General features: G+C 45.2%; 1 protein-coding gene across 4 annotated transcripts in view; it reads right to left on the bottom strand.

Annotated features, from left to right (window-relative positions):
- Positions 1 to 49: 49 nt before the first annotated feature.
- Positions 50 to 18,861, bottom strand: part of LOC111252520 (uncharacterized) — a 31,622-nt gene continuing 12,810 nt past the window's right edge. Inside the window, exons 1-12 of one of the 4 annotated variants that reach the window (XM_022810589.2) lie at positions 16,346 to 17,335; positions 9,000 to 9,499; positions 7,435 to 8,050; positions 6,905 to 7,051; positions 6,149 to 6,516; positions 5,693 to 5,836; positions 5,269 to 5,469; positions 4,308 to 4,795; positions 3,936 to 4,067; positions 3,026 to 3,652; positions 1,860 to 2,255; positions 50 to 1,650 (exon numbers count right to left, since the gene is read on the bottom strand). In XM_022810589.2, the coding sequence (XP_022666324.1) occupies positions 1,546 to 1,650; positions 1,860 to 2,255; positions 3,026 to 3,652; positions 3,936 to 4,067; positions 4,308 to 4,795; positions 5,269 to 5,469; positions 5,693 to 5,836; positions 6,149 to 6,516; positions 6,905 to 7,051; positions 7,435 to 8,050; positions 9,000 to 9,066 (3,291 nt within the window). In that variant the 5' untranslated portion in view covers positions 9,067 to 9,499; positions 16,346 to 17,335 and the 3' untranslated portion in view covers positions 50 to 1,545. Of the gene's footprint in view, positions 1,651 to 1,859; positions 2,256 to 2,477; positions 2,867 to 3,025; positions 3,653 to 3,935; positions 4,068 to 4,307; positions 4,796 to 5,268; positions 5,470 to 5,692; positions 5,837 to 6,148; positions 6,517 to 6,904; positions 7,052 to 7,434; positions 8,051 to 8,999; positions 9,500 to 9,953; positions 9,973 to 16,345; positions 17,336 to 18,861 lie in introns of those variants that run through there. The other 3 variants (XM_022810591.2, XM_022810588.2, XR_015329852.1) reach the window with 3 other exon arrangements.

Below are 18,861 nucleotides of genomic sequence, written 5' to 3'. Positions count from 1 at the left end.
TATATGGAGAGTTAGAGAGACAGGAAGTAAACAATTAACACAAAAGATGAAGGTGGTTAGCAACGTTCGTTTGTTGGTTAGTGTTCTTCATTGTATATATAGTACGTAATCCACGCCTAGTTCTCTCGATTACATTTATGCACATGTTTTCCAATTATGTCACTTAGACTTATATATATATATATATATATATAGTGACACGACGATAGCAGCGAGGAAATCGCGCATGAAGAAATTCCGTTCGGTAAATTCCACCGGTGCATCGCCTCCCTTTAGTCGTGATCATGTAACGCCTAGATTTCTTTGCCTTTTTAACGGAGTGTAATCTCGTCACGCGACCAACTCCCGGAGAGATTGATTCTGTTGTGACCTGACTGCAACTCGATCTGACAAATGACGATTTCATTTCAGGCCAGCTAAGTTTGCACACTTTGCTCATATATTCAACAAGTATAACCCTCAAATCTGGATAAGCCCTACCTTAAATTGTTCTTGTAGTTTCGTCTATTGCTTTAGCCAGGGTATTGAGGTAACCCCGTCCATTCGTCGGCGCTGACTAGATATGGACGTTTGCTCTGCTAACGTTCCTCACAAAATCATTTCGTTTATCATCATTGGCTTTTATGAGATTTGAGTTTCGAGTTTTGCTTGTACCAGACTTTTATAGCTAACCTTGCTGAGAAACACACTACTGTTACAACAATCTACACTGTCTCTTCTCTGTGTATATTCATAATGTCAGTAAGATAAGCTTACATATGCGACAGTGTAAACGCACTAGCACGGACGATTGAACGCATTTCATAGCGGTACAATATGGCCGGCAGCCTACTTCTCCATTCGTTCGTTAAGTAAGATGGGCTAACTTTCAATATCTGCTTCATAATCACAGCCTTTTGTGAGTGTCTGTGAATACTGTGTGTAACTGACTGGACGTTAACTCGTGCATTTTGACTTATACCGAATCCGGCTCTAGTCGATCGTAGACAGAATCCTAGGATCGAGTATAGCTCAATTTACTCAATACGTTTGACATTTGATAATACGGCTGATGTCCCGCTGCTTTACTACCACTGCCGCTGCTGTTGCTACTGCAGTCATTGTGAAGGAGCACCTTTAGCGTTAGTATTATGCCCACTCGCTAAAATGTGTCCGGATCCCGATTTAGTGATGTTATCCTTTGGGTAAGATCACGCAGACAAAACGAAGCACTCCATCATTAGTAACTGCAGAATTTGTACCATTACCAACAACGGTATGCGTGATGTCACCTCGTCCTCACACTGGGACCAGTCATACCGCCAATCAAAACCCATATTCTACCCACCGTAGTTAGCTAGCTGGATGCTTCGCCAACTAATCAAGTACATCAGCATGACGAGTACTTTTGCATCTTCTCGGCCAGCTGAGTTCCCGTCTGCGCATTTGCTGTAAACTGATTCATCCGTATTCAGGAAACAATTATCCCAGCACTACCTTTTTGCAACTGTTTATGTCCTTGTGTAATTTAAATGTCTCCCATTTATCCTTAATGACTAACGACGTTTATTGAGTCGATGTTTGTGGAACGGAAACAACTACAACAGGCTTCAGAGATTGCGACGATGTCGTGATGAACTGCTGTCCAGATATCAGAGGGAACTGCGACACCTGGAAACAAATAATTTGTATATGATACCCATCATTTTTAGCTTCTCAGTAAGTAAATTTGCTCAGGAACCGATTTCTGCACGGACCTTTCAAGCAAACGAGCTCAACCTCTTCACATTGTCCTGCTGACGAGTGTTCGACTTATATATCACCTCTAATGATTTTAACGCCATATTATTGGCGCGATTTTTAAACGGCTTCAAACTTACCGGCTTGATAGAAAGTGTTGCTGTTGCACCGCCAAGTTGGACTTTACCGAGCGGCGCAACACCTGCAACAATCTGCGTACCATGGTGATGGGCTGGTTGAGGTGGTGCAGCCTGCGTGATCACCGTTGCCATGGATGTAACTGGTTGACCATTACCAGGGGTAGCGACGCCTGCTCCGCTGGTTTTATATGCGCCTCCTGAAGCTGGTCCAGTTTGCGCTAGGAAGAGCTGAGCGGCCGCCGCTGGTTGAGTACTATGGGGGTGGCCACCGGCCTGAGCTATCGTAGCAGCGGCTTGAGACGATCCTGCTGTGCCAGCCTTACCTGCCACTCCGTTCAGACCTCCCCCTCCTCCATTCACGCCGTTGGCGGTCGTCGCTGTCGGGATTTGCTGTACCTAAAAATATGTTGACGATTTAATTAGGAGCGCTGACATTTTCAAAATGTTGACGATAAATATATTTAGCTAAGCAAACATCTGTGATCAAATGGATACTCAAGACAAAGTATAAACAGGAATTGACAAATTTGGAAAACATGTTACGTTATGAGAAAAATAATGGCTTTTTATATTTATTGCTTTCCTTTATTTTTATTATAACCCTTCGCTATGAATCACCTCTTTAGTATGACAACCTTTCTGCCCGCAACGAGGGTCTAGCTTGGGTTGGCCTTCCCAGACCTATTTTTTTTCGTTTGTTCATGATCCGGTCTTATATACCATTGAAAGGCTTTTCGTTGCTTCTTAAGGATCTGTCAAATCACACATTTTTTCCTGAAGTTCGAATTCCAAATATCACTGTCTCGGTGGTCAAAGAAGTGAATTCGAGACCTTTTGCCGATGTTAACAAGTTGCAGCGGTCCCCTTCGAACCCTATCCCAAGTCTTCCTCGTCACCTAACCGAGTTGTTTTGACAGTTCTTTGACCTTGGTGAGAAGAAGTGTCGAAAATGTTGGGTTTTTTGTCACCTGAATTCTATCTTTGAAGCCCAAAATCAAGGTAAAATGCTGTTGAAATCCGGAAAAAACAATGACAACAGCTTAGTAGAGTAATGAAATAGGTACACTACTCGACCATCATCAAACGAAAAATTCGAAAAGGTAAGAGCAAGATAAATAGCAGCGGTCATTGCCTTGCAACCGATTATCAAAATCAGAGATACTAACGAGTGTCAGTGGCTGAACGAGATGTCCACTGGCTGCGAGTCGCACCACACTTCCGGGCTTGCACATTAGTGGAATTTGACCCATCGAAGGCACCATTGATGAGCCTATTGAGGGCACCATCGTGGGCGGAACTACGGAAGCCACCATGGACCCTCCTGCAGATACCGACGCCATGGGAGCAGACGACACCGTCACGGTTAGCTCGCCATGTGGACTACCGGCTGCGCCAGCATTGCTGTTGACGGTGGACGCTTTTATGTAGGACACAGTGTTTGCAGCATGAAGAAGTGTAGCCAGATTGCCCGTGTTCGGCAGATACGTTGGCAAAACGGTTTTCTGGTTGCCGGGTGTGAAGATGGCCCGTGGTGGCTCCATGGCCATTGTCGCCGTTGTCGGAGACAGCTCAAGGTGCTGGCCACTATCGGCTGGCGCCTCCAAATTACCTGCCAGTGTCTTCGTGGTTGCTCCTGTCGAGGTCGTCACAAAAGCAATGGCTTGATTCGCGCCTGCAGCCCCAAGGCTATTGCTTAGCTGAGACCCACCGTTGGTCCCAACAATTGAGACCTTCCTGTCAACAGGCTCTTCTTTGATTTCATGCCGAGCAATTTTATGTAGCCCAGCAGTCGCCTAAGAACAAGCAACGAGTTGTCTTGATTAGAACTAGCTGAATTTCAACAAATGAAATGACTTAGGCAAGTGCACGTAGCAGTGAATGTGCGAAGCCACAAGGTTTAAAAATCTCATAGAATATCTTTTACATTGATGCGCTAGTTAGATCCTTTTGAAATCTAGCCTCTCTTTCCAATGTTTGTTGGCCAAAAGGCCCAGCACACTTGTACCTACGAGAACGAACAGTTTTTGCAACGAATTGGTGATAATCGAAGAAGTAGGGCAAGAGTATGCTACTAACCTGTTGATAAATGGGATTAACAGCTGGCCCTGTTGCAATCACTGAAGCCCCACTTCCTGAAGTTACCGATATCGTAATTGGTTTGCACTCCTCTTTGGTGTCTACCGTAACGCAATCCTCAGCAGACTTGATCTGAACAGCATTGACCATCAGGAGAACATATACATTAACGTTTAGTATTTGTATATATACGCATATCGACATTGCACATTCCGAGACGTTTATTTCTCTAAATGATGTCGGTTATGCGTTAATAATTGCACATAAGCATACAAAATCACATAAGTACTTCTCCTTCCGCTAGATCTTAACTAACGAAAGTTGTATATAACAAATGTTTCCAGTCAACCTTTTAAGCATCATCAAGCCTACCTCTTTCGTAGAAGTGTGGCTTAGTCTGCCTTTAATAGGGATGTTGTTGTTGATGTTGTTGAAGACAGTAACATCGCTCGTATGGGTGCCGTTGCTTCTGTCGTCCTGTTTCTTGTTGTTATTATTGTTGCCCGTGCTATCTTGTATTGGACTTATCGTAACGCTGCCCACTGTTGTTGTTGTTGTCGTTGTTGTAGAGGGCAACGACATTCTCACCGTCGTTGGTAGATCAGTTTCAGCGCAGATAGACGCAAAGCCACTATTTGCCCCTGCGGGCATTGTTGCAGTTGCAGTGGCTTTTGTGGGAGCAGTAGATGCTGCTACAGTTGGCACTGCTTCTGCGGGCGCTGTTATTGTTGTTGTTGTTGTTGTTGTTGTCGTTTTTGTACCTCCCAGGCGATGATGGTGATGATGATGATTGTGATGTGACTGGTGAGTATGATGATGGTGGTGATGGTGATGATGATGATGGTCTCGTTCTCTTTTCACTGTTTCGCCAGAAATAGTAAAATGGAAAAAGTGGTAGAAGCCAGACCGCCATCATCACAGATGTACGCAAACCGGCAACAACATACATAGACAACAGAAATTGTAGGCCGTGGTTTATGATATAATTGATTGATTGATTGCATCCATTTTATACGTTATGCAAACAAAGAATTAGTCTTTCGAAATTGTTCACCCGGTCGAGAGTAGGCACTTATAGTTCACGAAAATGTTTAAATTCAAGCCTCTTTTCTACTGAGCTGTCTAATTTTGGCACTCAAAACAATATTATTGACATCAGAATCTGCCCTCGAATGAAAAATGATTCATAGGTCACACTCCAGTGATCCAACAGATCTTAAAGTTAAGGTTACTTACTCTTTGATCTAAGTGAAAAGTTCACTTAATTCAGTAAAAAGTTCACTTGATGACATTGATGACTATTGATTGAAGAACGGGGTTAACATATGCTTACCCATACTATTTATTGCTGTTGATACTGTGTGATGACGGGGATGCTGGTTGTTACTATTATTGTTATTATTAGCGGTTTGAGGAGCTTGTTGCTGCTGCTGCTGCTGCTGCTGCTGCTGCTGCTGCTGCTGCTGCTGCTGGCCTCCCGCCTGTGATGTTAACTCGAATTCATCACCTTCATAGTCACTTAGGTTGCCACATTCTAAGAAAAAAAAAGTCGAGGAAAAATATTACCAAGCAATAAATGACGCAAGTGACAAGGATTACTCTAGGCAGGAAACTATGGTAACATAAGTAACTAGATACCACGAAGACCTAACGCCAAGGTAGGTTCTTTTTAGAAAATGGGTGGTATTGATGCCTTATTTATTTTTCCTTTATGATTATCGATGTGGAGAACGATACTACAGATGACCGATGGGTACCTGATGCCGTGGTAGTTGTCTCATTGTCAGGTGAAACGCTTCCGCGCCGCTTAAGCTCGTTGGCCGTAAGCTTCTCATTTGCGCGTTCATTCGACCCCGTCGTTACCAATAACGTACGTCGTTGAACGTCGCTGTTCCCTAAGCCTGCGAAAATATCCAGCCCAAATGTAAAGGTATATAATGTAAACTGCCCGTGATACCTTTCGTTATATGGCACTCATTATTATTTCATTGCGCCTATTATAAGTGTGCATCGATTCAGATATTCACACTGTTACTGTAGTACCTTTCACAAAGTTCTCAATATATTTTCCGTACTATTTCGTATTTACCATCTGGTTCGATTGCCTCTCTGCTACCTATATAGAGTTCGGATGGCTGACATGTCAAACAAATATTTTGCCAATCTTCTCTCACGATGGTCATCGATAGTAATAATTATGAACGGGTACGAACTTGTCGTTAAATGAGTTGCATTAGATGCGACAACGCTAGTTACTGCTGCTGCTGCTGCTGCTGAAGGATGACGACTATTGCCGTGGGCAGGTGTGACTATCGTCGTTGCCCCTGTGGCCGTCGTCGTAGTGGCCGATAAAGCCGATGATGAGCTTGTTGCTGTTGTCGATAATGCTGATGACGTTGTACAATGATGCAGATGATAAGTAAGTGACTGACTATGGTTTGTGTTATCATACAGAGGAAGCACGCAACTGCCATCCCTGCGCAATGTGGCTAACCGTTGCTGAGCGGAGATCTTCTCACGTGCCAAGTGCTCCATCTGCTGCTCGAAATCCCTTTCCTTCTTTTTTAGGTTTTGAATGTACCTGTGTATATATTTAAACGATTATTCAGGTGTCATCAACAAAGCATAGGAATAGCTGGTATTATTTTAAAGTTATCCTTGCTACATGATTGACAAGAAGCGGACACTTCCCCATATTAGTAATTTGGAACTCATAAAATAAAGTCACTATCATTGTTTAAAGTCGATCTTGCCTTTCGTCGAAGTTATCCTTACCAAGGGAGCGTGAATTTGTTTTAGTCTGCTAATTTATATATGCACAAAGGGCTTCCTTTTGGTTACATCTCTGCTTGGAGTGAGTGGCAAATACGTCTAAATGCTAGGTGCTGTCATGGATACATAGAATTATAAAAACAGAAACAGAAAAATAAAACAGATACATGGAGCACTGAATTAGGGATGTAGTATACCTGAGGGCAGATCGTAGAATGGTAAGGTTGCTCGTTTTCCGATCGTCTTGAATGTTCGGTAGCTGTTTCTTAAGACTCTCGAAGCACTCTTTGAGATGGGCACGCCTATTCTTTTCCAGTTTATTATGCACTTCACGTGTACCAGCCCTATGAAATCAGAAGAGACGATATGTAGGCCTGTACCATTGCAGAACAACGAGGTACCTCAATAATCTCTGAATCCTAGTCGTAAATATATGTGTTCAGCAATAGACAAAATTAGGAATGTTCAATTAAAAGAATTCGGTTTTTTTCTCATATGCGTTATAAATACCAACTAAAGACGCTAACAACGAATTCTACTAAACGTAGGCAAACATAGTATTCGCAGTAGCATTGACAATGAATAGCTGCTACGGGTGGACGACCTTTTACTGATCCTGTTTATTTTCATCTTCGCACGGGTGAAGTGAATATCTTTGACAAGATTCAATCATCCATATGATGCCGGGAGTTTTTCTTTTATAACATGCATATATAGTAGAACTTACCCTCCACTTCGGCGCGACTGTTTATTGTGCGGATCGCGGCTGCTATCGTCATGGGACGATAGCGAATCTGTACGCTGACGTGACGCGGCACTGCCGCTACGCTGGCGGTAGCCTGTAGATGTCGTGACGCCCGTCGAAGATAAAGCAAGGGAACCAGGCCCAGTACCAGCAGTACTAGCTAATGCTGCGCCTAGCGACAGTGGCAAAGGCGGTGAATTGCTGCTACTGCTGCTGTTGCTGTTCGTGTGCTGCGGCGCGTGATGCTGCTGCGGCTGCTGATGGTGGTGTTGGGTGGCTCCTCCCAAAGTCACGTGATTGTTGCTACTGCCCGCACCGTTACAGTTGCTAGCACTATTAAAACTGTTACTGCCTCCACCACTAATATCACCGGCAGAGGTAGCGGTGTGACTGTTCGCTGTCGTAGCACTTGAATTGATGCCATTTGGCACGTTGCTAGCACCGCTGCTCAGCTCCTTGTTGCTAATGCTGTTCTGATTGCTTCCATGGCTACCGTTAGTGCTGCTTTTATTACCGTGGTTATTAGCAGGTGTCGCCGCGACAGTGGTGCCACCTGCTGACAGCTGTGTAAACGTCGTATAGTCATGAGGTTCCTCACCTGGAGACATCATGAACAAGACGACTCATCATTAGACAAAAACGGGCATTTATCGGAAAACAATGGATATAAAGCTCACGGAAAGAAAGAGCAACAAACAACAGCGAAACGTATCGAATATGAAAAAACGAGTTGCCAATTCTTGCATCTTTCTCCGAACGAAACTGGTTGTGTGATAAACAGCATACGGGCGTAATTTTTATGCCAGCTAGATTCACCCCAAAATGCGAAAGACCGTCTCTTTCTGCTTTTCCTATAGGCATAGTTGTTTGTCTATTCGCATCTGTCTATATCTAAACCTGCCGGCCAAGACGACAAACTTTTCGCCTGTAAATTTTTCAGTTTTTCTTTGACTTTCGATTTGCCCGAAATTTTTTTATCTCGAAAAACTTTTTTGATCCGCTGACTTTTAAGCTCTTTGACAACTAGTTGCACTTAATCTAGGTTTTGGTTGGAAAAAATTTCTTATGAAATACCTGGATGTCAAAGGCTTTGAGGTTACGTGAAGCAAAACTGTTCAAAACTGATAATTTTGAGTACACATTGAAAAAGAGTAATACGAAAGCTTTAATCTTTCCTTAACATTTATTGCACGAAATCATAATTATTAATAGATACGCAAATACGACTGGTTGCCGAAAACCGTGTCACGCACTGGTGACGATGCTTTGCAAAATGGTACATGTGGGCTGGAACTTGTTGGACTAGAACTAAACCAAGTTATACTTTCACACCATTTAGAGGCCTCTGAGCAAAACAAAGACATTAATTACATGTGTACTAGAAAAAAAACATTGTTGCATGCAACTATAAATAATAAGCCCTACATCGGCTAGTTAAGTGAGACTAATGTGGCAGCACTTGCAATGAAAAAGCTTTTCATACATCGGAAGTCAAATGATTGATGGACCGAAGTTGTACGCAATATTTGGTGTTTGGTAATTGTTACCTCTTGCGCTGGCCTCGCTTTTGTATTCGAGGTAGCGAGCCGCCTCGAGCAGCGTGAAGAGACTCATTCCTTCTGTCTGCCTGCCGACCGGTCGCAGTATTATCTTAATTTAAATCACTCGGATACGCGAAGTATTGCCAGTTCGGGCAGCAGCACAGCGTTACAGGTGTTTTATTATTGGCCAACGGGCCTTCCGCCAGCTGCCAGGACGTAAATTGCCAGCTTAAGTTACGGCCGCCCACACACTGCAGAGGCCCCCCGCACTTCACTGCCGCACTTTCTCGAGCAGCTAGCGCTGGCGATTACGCCAGCGGTAGCGGCGGCAGTCGTACGGGGGCCCCAGCGGGGCTGAGATAGCCACAAATTGACCCAACTGCGGCCTCGTCCAGCTGCAGCTAAGACAGCAACCGCTCGTGCGACAGGCCAAGCGGAAAAGCTGTCTCGATCGATCGACGAAGCACGCCGCCGCGGGTGTTAAAGGTACGCAGCTTCAACTTATTCTGAAAAAAAAAAAAGACAGCAGCAAATAACTTATTAATGGTGCAGATAGATTAATATGTAGGGGAAAGGCAGCCCTCCTCGATGGCTGGCGAAACAGTATATAGTCAAACGAATTATTTTTGTTTAGCAGTCTAAGAGAGCGTTTGCATGACCACAGTTACAAACAGAATGGCTTCTTAACCTCACTGTAAAGAGTAGCAGGCAACGACGCCTTGGAACAGCCCCGATGAACATCCTTGTATAAGGATATTTTAACTTAATAGACCAAATACTATCCAAATTCAATGGCATGAACTCTCAAAAGTCTCGTAAGTGAAAAAATAAACGAAAACTGTTCCTCTTTGAGGACGTAATGCTGCAACCTAAATAGGTCCATAAGATTTATTTTCTACGTATTAGGTTGTTATATGAATAGTATCGCTTTACCAGCTAACAAAAGGTACAACATTTTACCCTGTATTTGGTATTATTTCCTGCAATTTTGACATTTATTGACTCCTTCTCACCTGAAATCTTAAAACCTGATATTAAAGAACCAGTTCTTGGGACTTTCTTCGTTGTTAAATGCATTGTTAAACATTCCATTTGCCGGTGATCGGAAAAGGTAATTGCTTACGGGGTCTTGTTCGAAAGACGCAACTTAGTCATATACGAAAACAGATCCTGACTGACCTTGATTTTTCAAGCATTTCTCAGCGTACGAAAACTTGCCAGTCCAACGAAACGTAAATGCTGGTCTTTTTGGAATAAATATTTGTCTAAATTCTGGGCTTAAGCGTATCTTCCGGAGTTAGCTATTTGCTCATCTTATTCATATTGATGTGGAAACCAGAGGTCTCGTCACCCGCAATGACTCTGTACAGAAATCTGACGTTGTGGCTACGTGTTGTTCGGCGCCGAAAGAAATGTTGCAAGTCATTGAAAAACCATGTTTCCTCGTACGCTTCATCCAGTCTATAGCAAACTTGAACTAATTTTTGATAGTATTTCATTGGATGGTCGATTGTTGGCATTTGACTTTCTCAGTCAATTAACGAGTTTTTACGTCATCCAAGGTCTCCATCGGCCTCGGATGGCCAGTCAGGACGAGGGTACACCCTCCAGGTTCAGGAACCCATCTTAGAATCTTTTCGAGCTCTTCTCTTAGAGTACTTGCTACGTACGGCTCAAATATCGCGGGCTGTTTTCTTTGGCAGCTGTTCATCTACGGCAAAAGACGAAATAAGGCACATATCAAAATAGAAGCACTTTTTTCACCCGAATACCGACTACTATTCAATAAAAGTGCAGCGGATTCATAAAGACAAGAGAAAACACTCCCGAATAAGCTACAGAATTTAGCAAGCAGTGGGAAAGCAGAAGGAAAATGGCGTATTAGAGTGATCAACATTACTTGTGTACTCGAAGCCTAAACGCAGCGTCAACGCGAGGAAAAAAGCAACAGGCCAATTGGCCACAGGCGCACGAAAGAAATCACTAATTCGTTCCCGCTAATTTGGCAGTGAAATGATAAGGGTAATGATTTATGCATAAAAGAAAAAACTTTACGTAAAAATGCGAAAACAAGTCATCTTTTTTGTTTTTCATCGCACACGTAGCGCAGTATGTGTGGACTAGCTATACCGCGATGCAAATTGTTAGGTTGCATTAGATTTTTAAGTGAGCAAACGTATTTGGCCTAAAGGGCAAAAATCCATTATCACCTAAATATTGCCTTCCATTTTGTGTGCCTGAACTGGCACAACTTGAAAAGCTGTGTAACCTAGTAGTGAAGCGTGTATGTAATACTTGTTCTACTCGAATGGAAACCTAAACAAACCGTACAAAGCTGGTTTACACGGCAGTATACGGCAACCTATTACGTTTGCTATCAACTATTCAAACTTAGCAGGACAAATGTAAATACTCCTCCCTAGTTTTCGCCTAATAACAACTGTGTGTCACGAACAATAGACACTATAGATTCATTGATTACCCACGCTACACAAGGCACTCGAGCTCGTCTGCTCAATTTTTGATACTTGCATTGATGAAACAATGACTAGCTGAAGTGAAAGTCAATTTCTAGTGTTTTTATGATGCGATACCTTTGAACGTATATCGCAATCGAGCTATATAATAGGTCCATACATAGCTTGTTCGCCTATCCTGGGCCACTGAAGGGCTAATGCTTATTGCTCAGTTAACTGTCACAGGCATTACATTAACAGGCGGTCTGGCGTTACTCGGTGTTCCAGCCATTTGCTTAGTAAGCACCTATGGCAGCCATAGATAGCAATGGCAGGCTTAAATGCAGATCTACGGCGACGCCAGGCTACGATAGTAAATGACAAATAAATGTTCATAACAGATTTTAGCGAATCGAATTGCGCGCGTCCGTGTATTGAACAAATGCTACATATTGAATTAAAGGTACAGCAGAAAACACTGGATCACTCGTCAGATACTCTCCCGTCGACGGAGATACGGAGTGTGCGACAGACACATTTTCGTATCGCTGGCACTATAAAGGCTTTCGGTTAGTGTTTGATAGATGATAATAAATAGATCCTTTTTGTCATCTTCTCATGTTGATACTTTAAATGAAGTTTGTTTAAAATTAATGTTCTAATGTAGCTTTGCTTTAGTCGAAAATGTATCATTTTTATTTAGTTTGTTTTATTTGTTAGCGAGCGCTAATGTTATAGACTGTTACACCGCGAAGCTCACATGACAGCCTCGTCACAATGCGTTCAGGATAAGCAGTAGGATCGTAGCCTATCCTGCAGTTCACATTTTATGATGGTGTCACGAGTTCATAGGTATCCAAGGCTTTTATTATTATCCTTAAGGTCCTAACTAATGTCATCAAACAAAATTTCAAGGTTACATTACGCATTATTGCTATTCAATATGTTAATAAACGACGTTAAACACTTGAGCAAAGCTCTTTTTTCCTCCCTCCATCTAGTTGTTTTATATATATATATATATATATATATATATATATGTATATAAAACATTGGATATGTATATGGATTGTCGAGAAAGGTATTAACCGTTTTCCTAGCTAAACTTTGAAGTCACACATCTTAGGTAATATGAGTCACGCGGGTCGGCGCTGGTGTTATTCGAAAGTAGTAGATGTGTTTGAACGCCTGTGTTTAGACTCAAAGCAGCGCCTCAAAGATGGGTAAGATCAAAATTCAAATTCATGCACAAATTCACCACATTTTACAATTTTCTAACGATAAAGGCACAAATGCTGCCCAGACCCATAAAAAATTTGCGCTTTTTATGGTCAGGATACGTTATCGGACGAAGCAGCCCAAAGATGGTTCTGTTGCTTTTGCTCTGGAAATTTCGATATGAAAGACGCTCCTCGTAGTGGTCGACCAATTACGAAAAAAGTACGCGATTAGCAGCCATGATATCACCAAGAAACTAAACATCTGCCACCAAACAGTTTCAAATGATTTGAAGGAAGCTGGCTGCAAAAAAAAACACGATGTTTAGGTGTTACACGAATTGACCTGATAGACTTTACTCGACCGTGTTTCCATCTGTGAAACATTACAGAAACGCAGCGAAATCGAGCCGCTTATAAAGCGCTTGATCACAGGTGATGCAAAGCGGATCGCATACGACAATAATGTGCACCTAAAAAGTAAACATAAAAAAATGTGCTTCACAACATGTGACAAGATTCAGTGTCACACCAGAGAATATGGTGATACCGTATTCGGTTGAATTGGAAAGGGACGTTCACTATGAATTTCTGTTGGCTGGCAAAACAATTGATTTGGACCCTGCTATCATAGCCGGGATCTTATTATCAGACTATCAGTCGTTTCGGTCTCTTGAGAATTTCCTTAACGATGTTAACTTAGTTTCAAAAGGGGAATGGATAACTTGTCACAATTTTTCGCCCGGACACCACAAACGTTCTACCGTAATCGGATTATAGTATTATCAGAAAAATATCTGAATGTGATCAGAAAACATACCGCTGGCAATTCAACTAGTTACGATATCGTATGCTTTGGCCACGTTACATTATCTAGGACATAAGTCGATGAGTTTAATTGACTGGATGCATTTGCTAGGAAGAACTAAATCTAAGGACAGAATAAAAATAGACTATCGTTATTATAATGCCAAGTCGGCTATGCTACTTCGAGGTAGTGCGCAAAAGTTCTAGTCACCGTTCCAAATGTCGTTACATAACATTTCGAAAGAAGCGACTTATACGGTTTCAATATATTTATTGGCTTATATGAATAACCAGCTTTCACCTAGTCCCCTTCCGCGAAAAACCTAAATGAAAAATTCTTTTATACACTCAAAACTGCCACCTCAGTGAGGGTTTTCTCTGCTCAAGACCATGGTGGACGATGCAACTTCATGCCATTTTTGCCTCTCTTTTCACCCTGAAATCATGCGGGCCCGTCCATGTAAGGGCATTTGGTCATATACTTTGTGACACTACACAGACCTTCGGTACGAAAAAAAAATAGATTCATCACCATCGTAACACGATTGCAAAGTAGAAGGAATCGACTGATCGGTTATGAGTTACATTTTTACTGTAACCTGCATAGATTTTGACGTTTGTACTGACGGCTAGAGGAAGCGGATAGTTAGGCTACAACCTAACCACTATAATGGTGTGGTATATCGTGAAACTATATAGTCGTAGCGTAGAAGATGCACATTACGTATATATTATACGACAGAGATAGGGATAGTGCTGACGATCACCACACGCTGTGCTGTTGCTGCACTCAATGACAGTGGGCAACGGTGGCGTGTGGTCAATGAATAAATAACAATTCAGCTTGACTTTGTGGCTGGCTGCCTGCCTGCTGCCGCAGCAGCAGCAAATGCCTGGAAACAGCAACGACGTCACTATGATCATTATCATCGCCAACAACGCTTCCTGCTAGGGGGCGACAACTGAAAGCGTGCTAACAACAACAGTACTACTCACGGAAAGCCAACTTTCAGCCCACCCCCTATGGCCACCTATCATTCGCAGCGCCAGTTTCGCCTCCTTCGCCCACCTCTTCCTTTATTCATTCATCCGTCCACCCACGATTTGTCTAAACTGGACAGAGCAGCCCCAGCGATAGCACTAGTCACCTACCCGAAGCTGCTTCTGCTGCTGTAATAATTCTGCGTCGATGCCAAGCGCTGTTCTTTTCGTTGTAATTTCGTAGCAGCAGCAGCAGCAGCAGCAGCAACAGCAGCAGCAGCAGTAGCAGCAGCAGCAGCAGCAGCACGGCTGCAACAGACGCCGCACAGAGAGGGCAGCAGGCAGATAGACAGGGAAGGGGGAGAGAGACAAAAAGATTTGCACGCGCACGCACTCTCTCACAAGGAGATGATCGCTGCTGCTGCTGCTGTTAAGGTACTCCGCTGGCATCAGGCCCCCACCCACTGCAGCAGCAGCAGCAGCAGCAGCAGCGTGATGCCACTACTGCAGCCGTTACCACCAGCATCACCACAACCAGCTGCTATATCCTGCTGCTACATTACAGTGTCCTGCCGCCGCTGCCACTGACGACGACAACATTTTCGCATCACAATTGCCGTCAAACTAAATAGTTACACCGACGATGCTGTCGTTGATGGTGGTAATGGTGCTGCGTAGTGTTATTATCGAACGACAAACGGTAGGTCTCTGCCACCGGTGATCACCAACTATCACGACTACAGTGGACACCGTCGCGTTGCCTCAATGGGTAGCGCTTGAGTAGTCGCTATTTAATCAACGACCGCCGTGGAACATTACGCAGGGCGTGAGAAAAAGACGCCGCCAACAACAACAACAACAACGTGAATAGGCACCACTCGAATGAACAGCACAGAAAAGGATCTCTGTCAAAGGCCGGGTCTGCATGTAATTTCTGTTGCGATCGTTTCCCTACTCCAAACTTCGCTGGACAACTACAAGTGCAACTTTCCGTCGACTCGTCGTGTTGTTTCTGCGATGGGTCGCGGAGTGGCTGGACGGCTAACAATACAGTGCACCCAGCGCTTGCGCCTGCCGTTGTTATTGAAACGTCGTCCCACGCGGAACGCCCGCCTGCTCACTCGCTGGCCGGTTGATATTAGTTCTGCTATTATGACAATTATTGTTACTACAACTCTAGCAGTATGATCATTCCCACAGGCGGCGGTAGATCACCATCGTACACATGGCCTTTTTGCTGTGAGCTGCCGGACACACTCTCGCACTTATCAACATGGTACCAGCATTAGCCGGTTCGATTTCTTGACTAGTCTCGATTAGCACGACTTCTAGCAGTACCGCCAGCAGTAGAAACTAATCACATTAACACAACTGCTCCTGCTGCCGCGGCCGACACGAGCTACACCGACCCGTTGAAATACTGCTCCTGCTACGTTGATCCGTTGTATTATCAACAGCACCGCTGTCGTCGTTGTTGTTGTTGATACTGTTGCTGCATCCTTTGCCTTTGCCACTGAGGCTGTTGTTGCTACCACCGTTTCGACTGTGGTCATTACAACAACTACAATCTATCAGTGCTGCTGCCACTGTAGCTCCTACTGCACCATGAGCAGCAGCAGCAGCAGCTACTGGTGCAGATACAGAAAACGGATAGTAGCGGTAGTAGTAGTAGTAGCAGCAGCAGCAGCAGCAGCGGCTGGAGTACATGTAGTTGTTGTTGTTACTGTGGTATAGTGGAGGGCAGTTGGAATAGCTGGCGATGGTGCTGATGATAGCAACAAAGACAGGTATGTAAGCAAGCAGCTAATGAACTAACTGACCGGTTGGTTAGTTGGCTAACTATGTAGCTCGATTATATCACTATAGGTTAGGCGGAGGGCCACTCACTCACCGAGTAGTAGTTTTAAGGCAGCTGGCCGTTTTGCCGTGCGGTGCCTGCCTGCCTGCCTGCTTGCTTTAATTTGGCCTGTGCTGATCGTCGACGTCGTCGTCGCTTTTCCTGGCTACCTAGTTCTAGGCTTGCCTGCTTGCTTTCTGCTTGCAGTGAATTGCAAGACCCCTGCTGCTGATGCTGTTCATAATAGCCAGGACATGGGCGGCAAGCCGCACAGGCAGGGACCTGGCCACCATCACTACAGCCATGCTCCCGACAGCCACGCCACCCAATACCCTCTCCCAATGAGATATACACACCGAGACACATCTCACTGATACACTCACACAGCCACACACACCCACACCCACACACACACAGACACACAGACCCACACACACACGTACACACGGTCAGACACACACTGCACACATGCACAAACACAGGCTCGCAAGAACACCCAGAACCCGTCAACACACACATACGCGCCCCGAGCTCTCAGCAGCGGCAGCGACAGACAGGTCTCTCTCAGGCTGACAGGAGGAGGCCAACTATAGGCCAACAGCTAAGCGGTTAGGCGGCGAGCGGACGGGTGGCCGAACACATCGACAAACAGAGAGCTAAGAGCGATCGCCATAAACACATACACGGACATCCCGCGCCACCAGCCCCACAGCTGGGTAGTCCAACAGCGACTTACTCATCATACCCACGCGCATACAGACCGAAGCGGGCTTTAGAGGCGGCGGTGGCAGTGCCGTACGCTCCCACAGCTGTGCAGCTCGGTATCAAGAGCTACTCTGCACAGTCATCATTAGCGGCCGACCCTTTCTCCTCGCTCTTTCTTTCGCCCCTTTTTCCCTCCTCGTTTTTAGCGGGAATCCGCCGTTTCTAACAACAACAACAACAACACTATCGAAGCCGCCGTCGCTAACAGCAGCACTACGGCTATCGGCGGCATCACAACATCAACAGCGGCGGCGGCTGCAGAATTAACAACCTTAACATCTCTGTCCGCCCGCAGCGTCTCGTTTCACTCGTGTCAAGTTGGCGTGGTCCGGCCTGAGTCGTGCGTAGCCGTCGCCATAGTCACCCACCTTTGGCGCTGATACTTTCATCCATTCGTCTTCCCGAACCGGCAGTCGTCGTCGTCGTCGTCGGTGGCAAGAGCAGCAGCAGCATCACCGTCATAGCCGCCACCGACGCTGCTGTCGTCGTCACAGCTGCCGCGCAGCCTCCTGCCGGCCGCCAGGAGACTACAGTGTCGCCAGCAGCAGCACCAGCAACGCCAACACGGCCGCAAACGGCGGCCTAAACGATCGACCAACGCCGTGTTGGATGCTGGTGGCAAAGTAGTCAGCCAGCTAGCAAGTGTTGCTGCCCTGGTGCTCCCGACAGACCACTAAACCCTCTCCCATCTAATCATCATCAGCGTCGTCGTACTCATCGCCGATGCTACAAGCCGTCAGCGTCGTCGACCGGCGCTCGCATGTCCCATGATTGTTTGCCATGGCTGACCCTCTCCAAATGACACACACACACACACCAACACACCACCAACACAGACACACCAGCACACACTCACACAGACACACGCAGTCACAGAGACACACACAGTCACTAATTCGGCATCAGATAAAGGCACGCGTTGACAGACACACCGTGCTTGCTGCTGTCGCCGCCGCCGCCGCCACCACCACCACCACCACCACCGCCGCCGCCGCCGCCGCCGCCGCCGCTGCCGCTGCCGCCGCTGCTGCTGCTACTGCTGCAGCTGCCGCCGACGACGAGGCACATGGACACGACGCAACCGAGATACACTAGCTACAACTTATGGGTTCTCCATTTCTTGCGTTGTCTTTTCTCTTACTCTCTCTTCCCGAAACTAGAGAAGGAAACACAGTCCGCCCTCGCCCCATGAAACGTACACACATTGACACACAGACACGTACATAGAAGCACACACACGCACCAGAGCCGCCGCCGCCGCCGCCGTTGACGACGTCACACGAAGACAGCAGCGGCAGCCACGCGCCAACCCATGCCCTTCACAACAGCCGCGTCAATCCTAGCGACTGACTATGCTGGTCGGCTACGACGACGACAACAACAACACCAGCAGTTCAGCGCTTGTTAACGCTTCTAGTTACGATGGAACGATTCAACTCTACTAACTCTAACCGAACCTTTAATGATAAAAATAATAATAACATTATTAATAAAGATACTTCGAAGTAAGAGACCGATGATTACGTGCAGCGTTTAGACCTTAGTAACCATATACTCAGATCGATAAGCTGCACGGATGCGAAGTTATAAGGTAACCTTTACTAATGCAGAGAGCGTTCGGTGTTCCACAGTGCAAGGCGCTCGTTTACGAATACATTTACATTACCGTTATAAAATTAGAGCCAATTATCGACATACACTTGCATTGGATATGCATAAGAGGAGCTACTACCTAGAATATTCGATGACTTGCCGTTTCTGTTTAGTTAAACAATCATGACAAACTCACAGCTAAGCGTATACTA

The sequence above is a fragment of the Varroa destructor genome, unplaced genomic scaffold, assembly GCF_002443255.2.
Source record: "Varroa destructor unplaced genomic scaffold, Vdes_3.0 BEIS01000006.1, whole genome shotgun sequence".
NCBI lineage: Eukaryota > Metazoa > Arthropoda > Arachnida > Mesostigmata > Varroidae > Varroa > Varroa destructor.
Note: the sequence above shows the minus strand (reverse complement) of the source record. Positions and strands in the feature narration are given on the sequence as shown.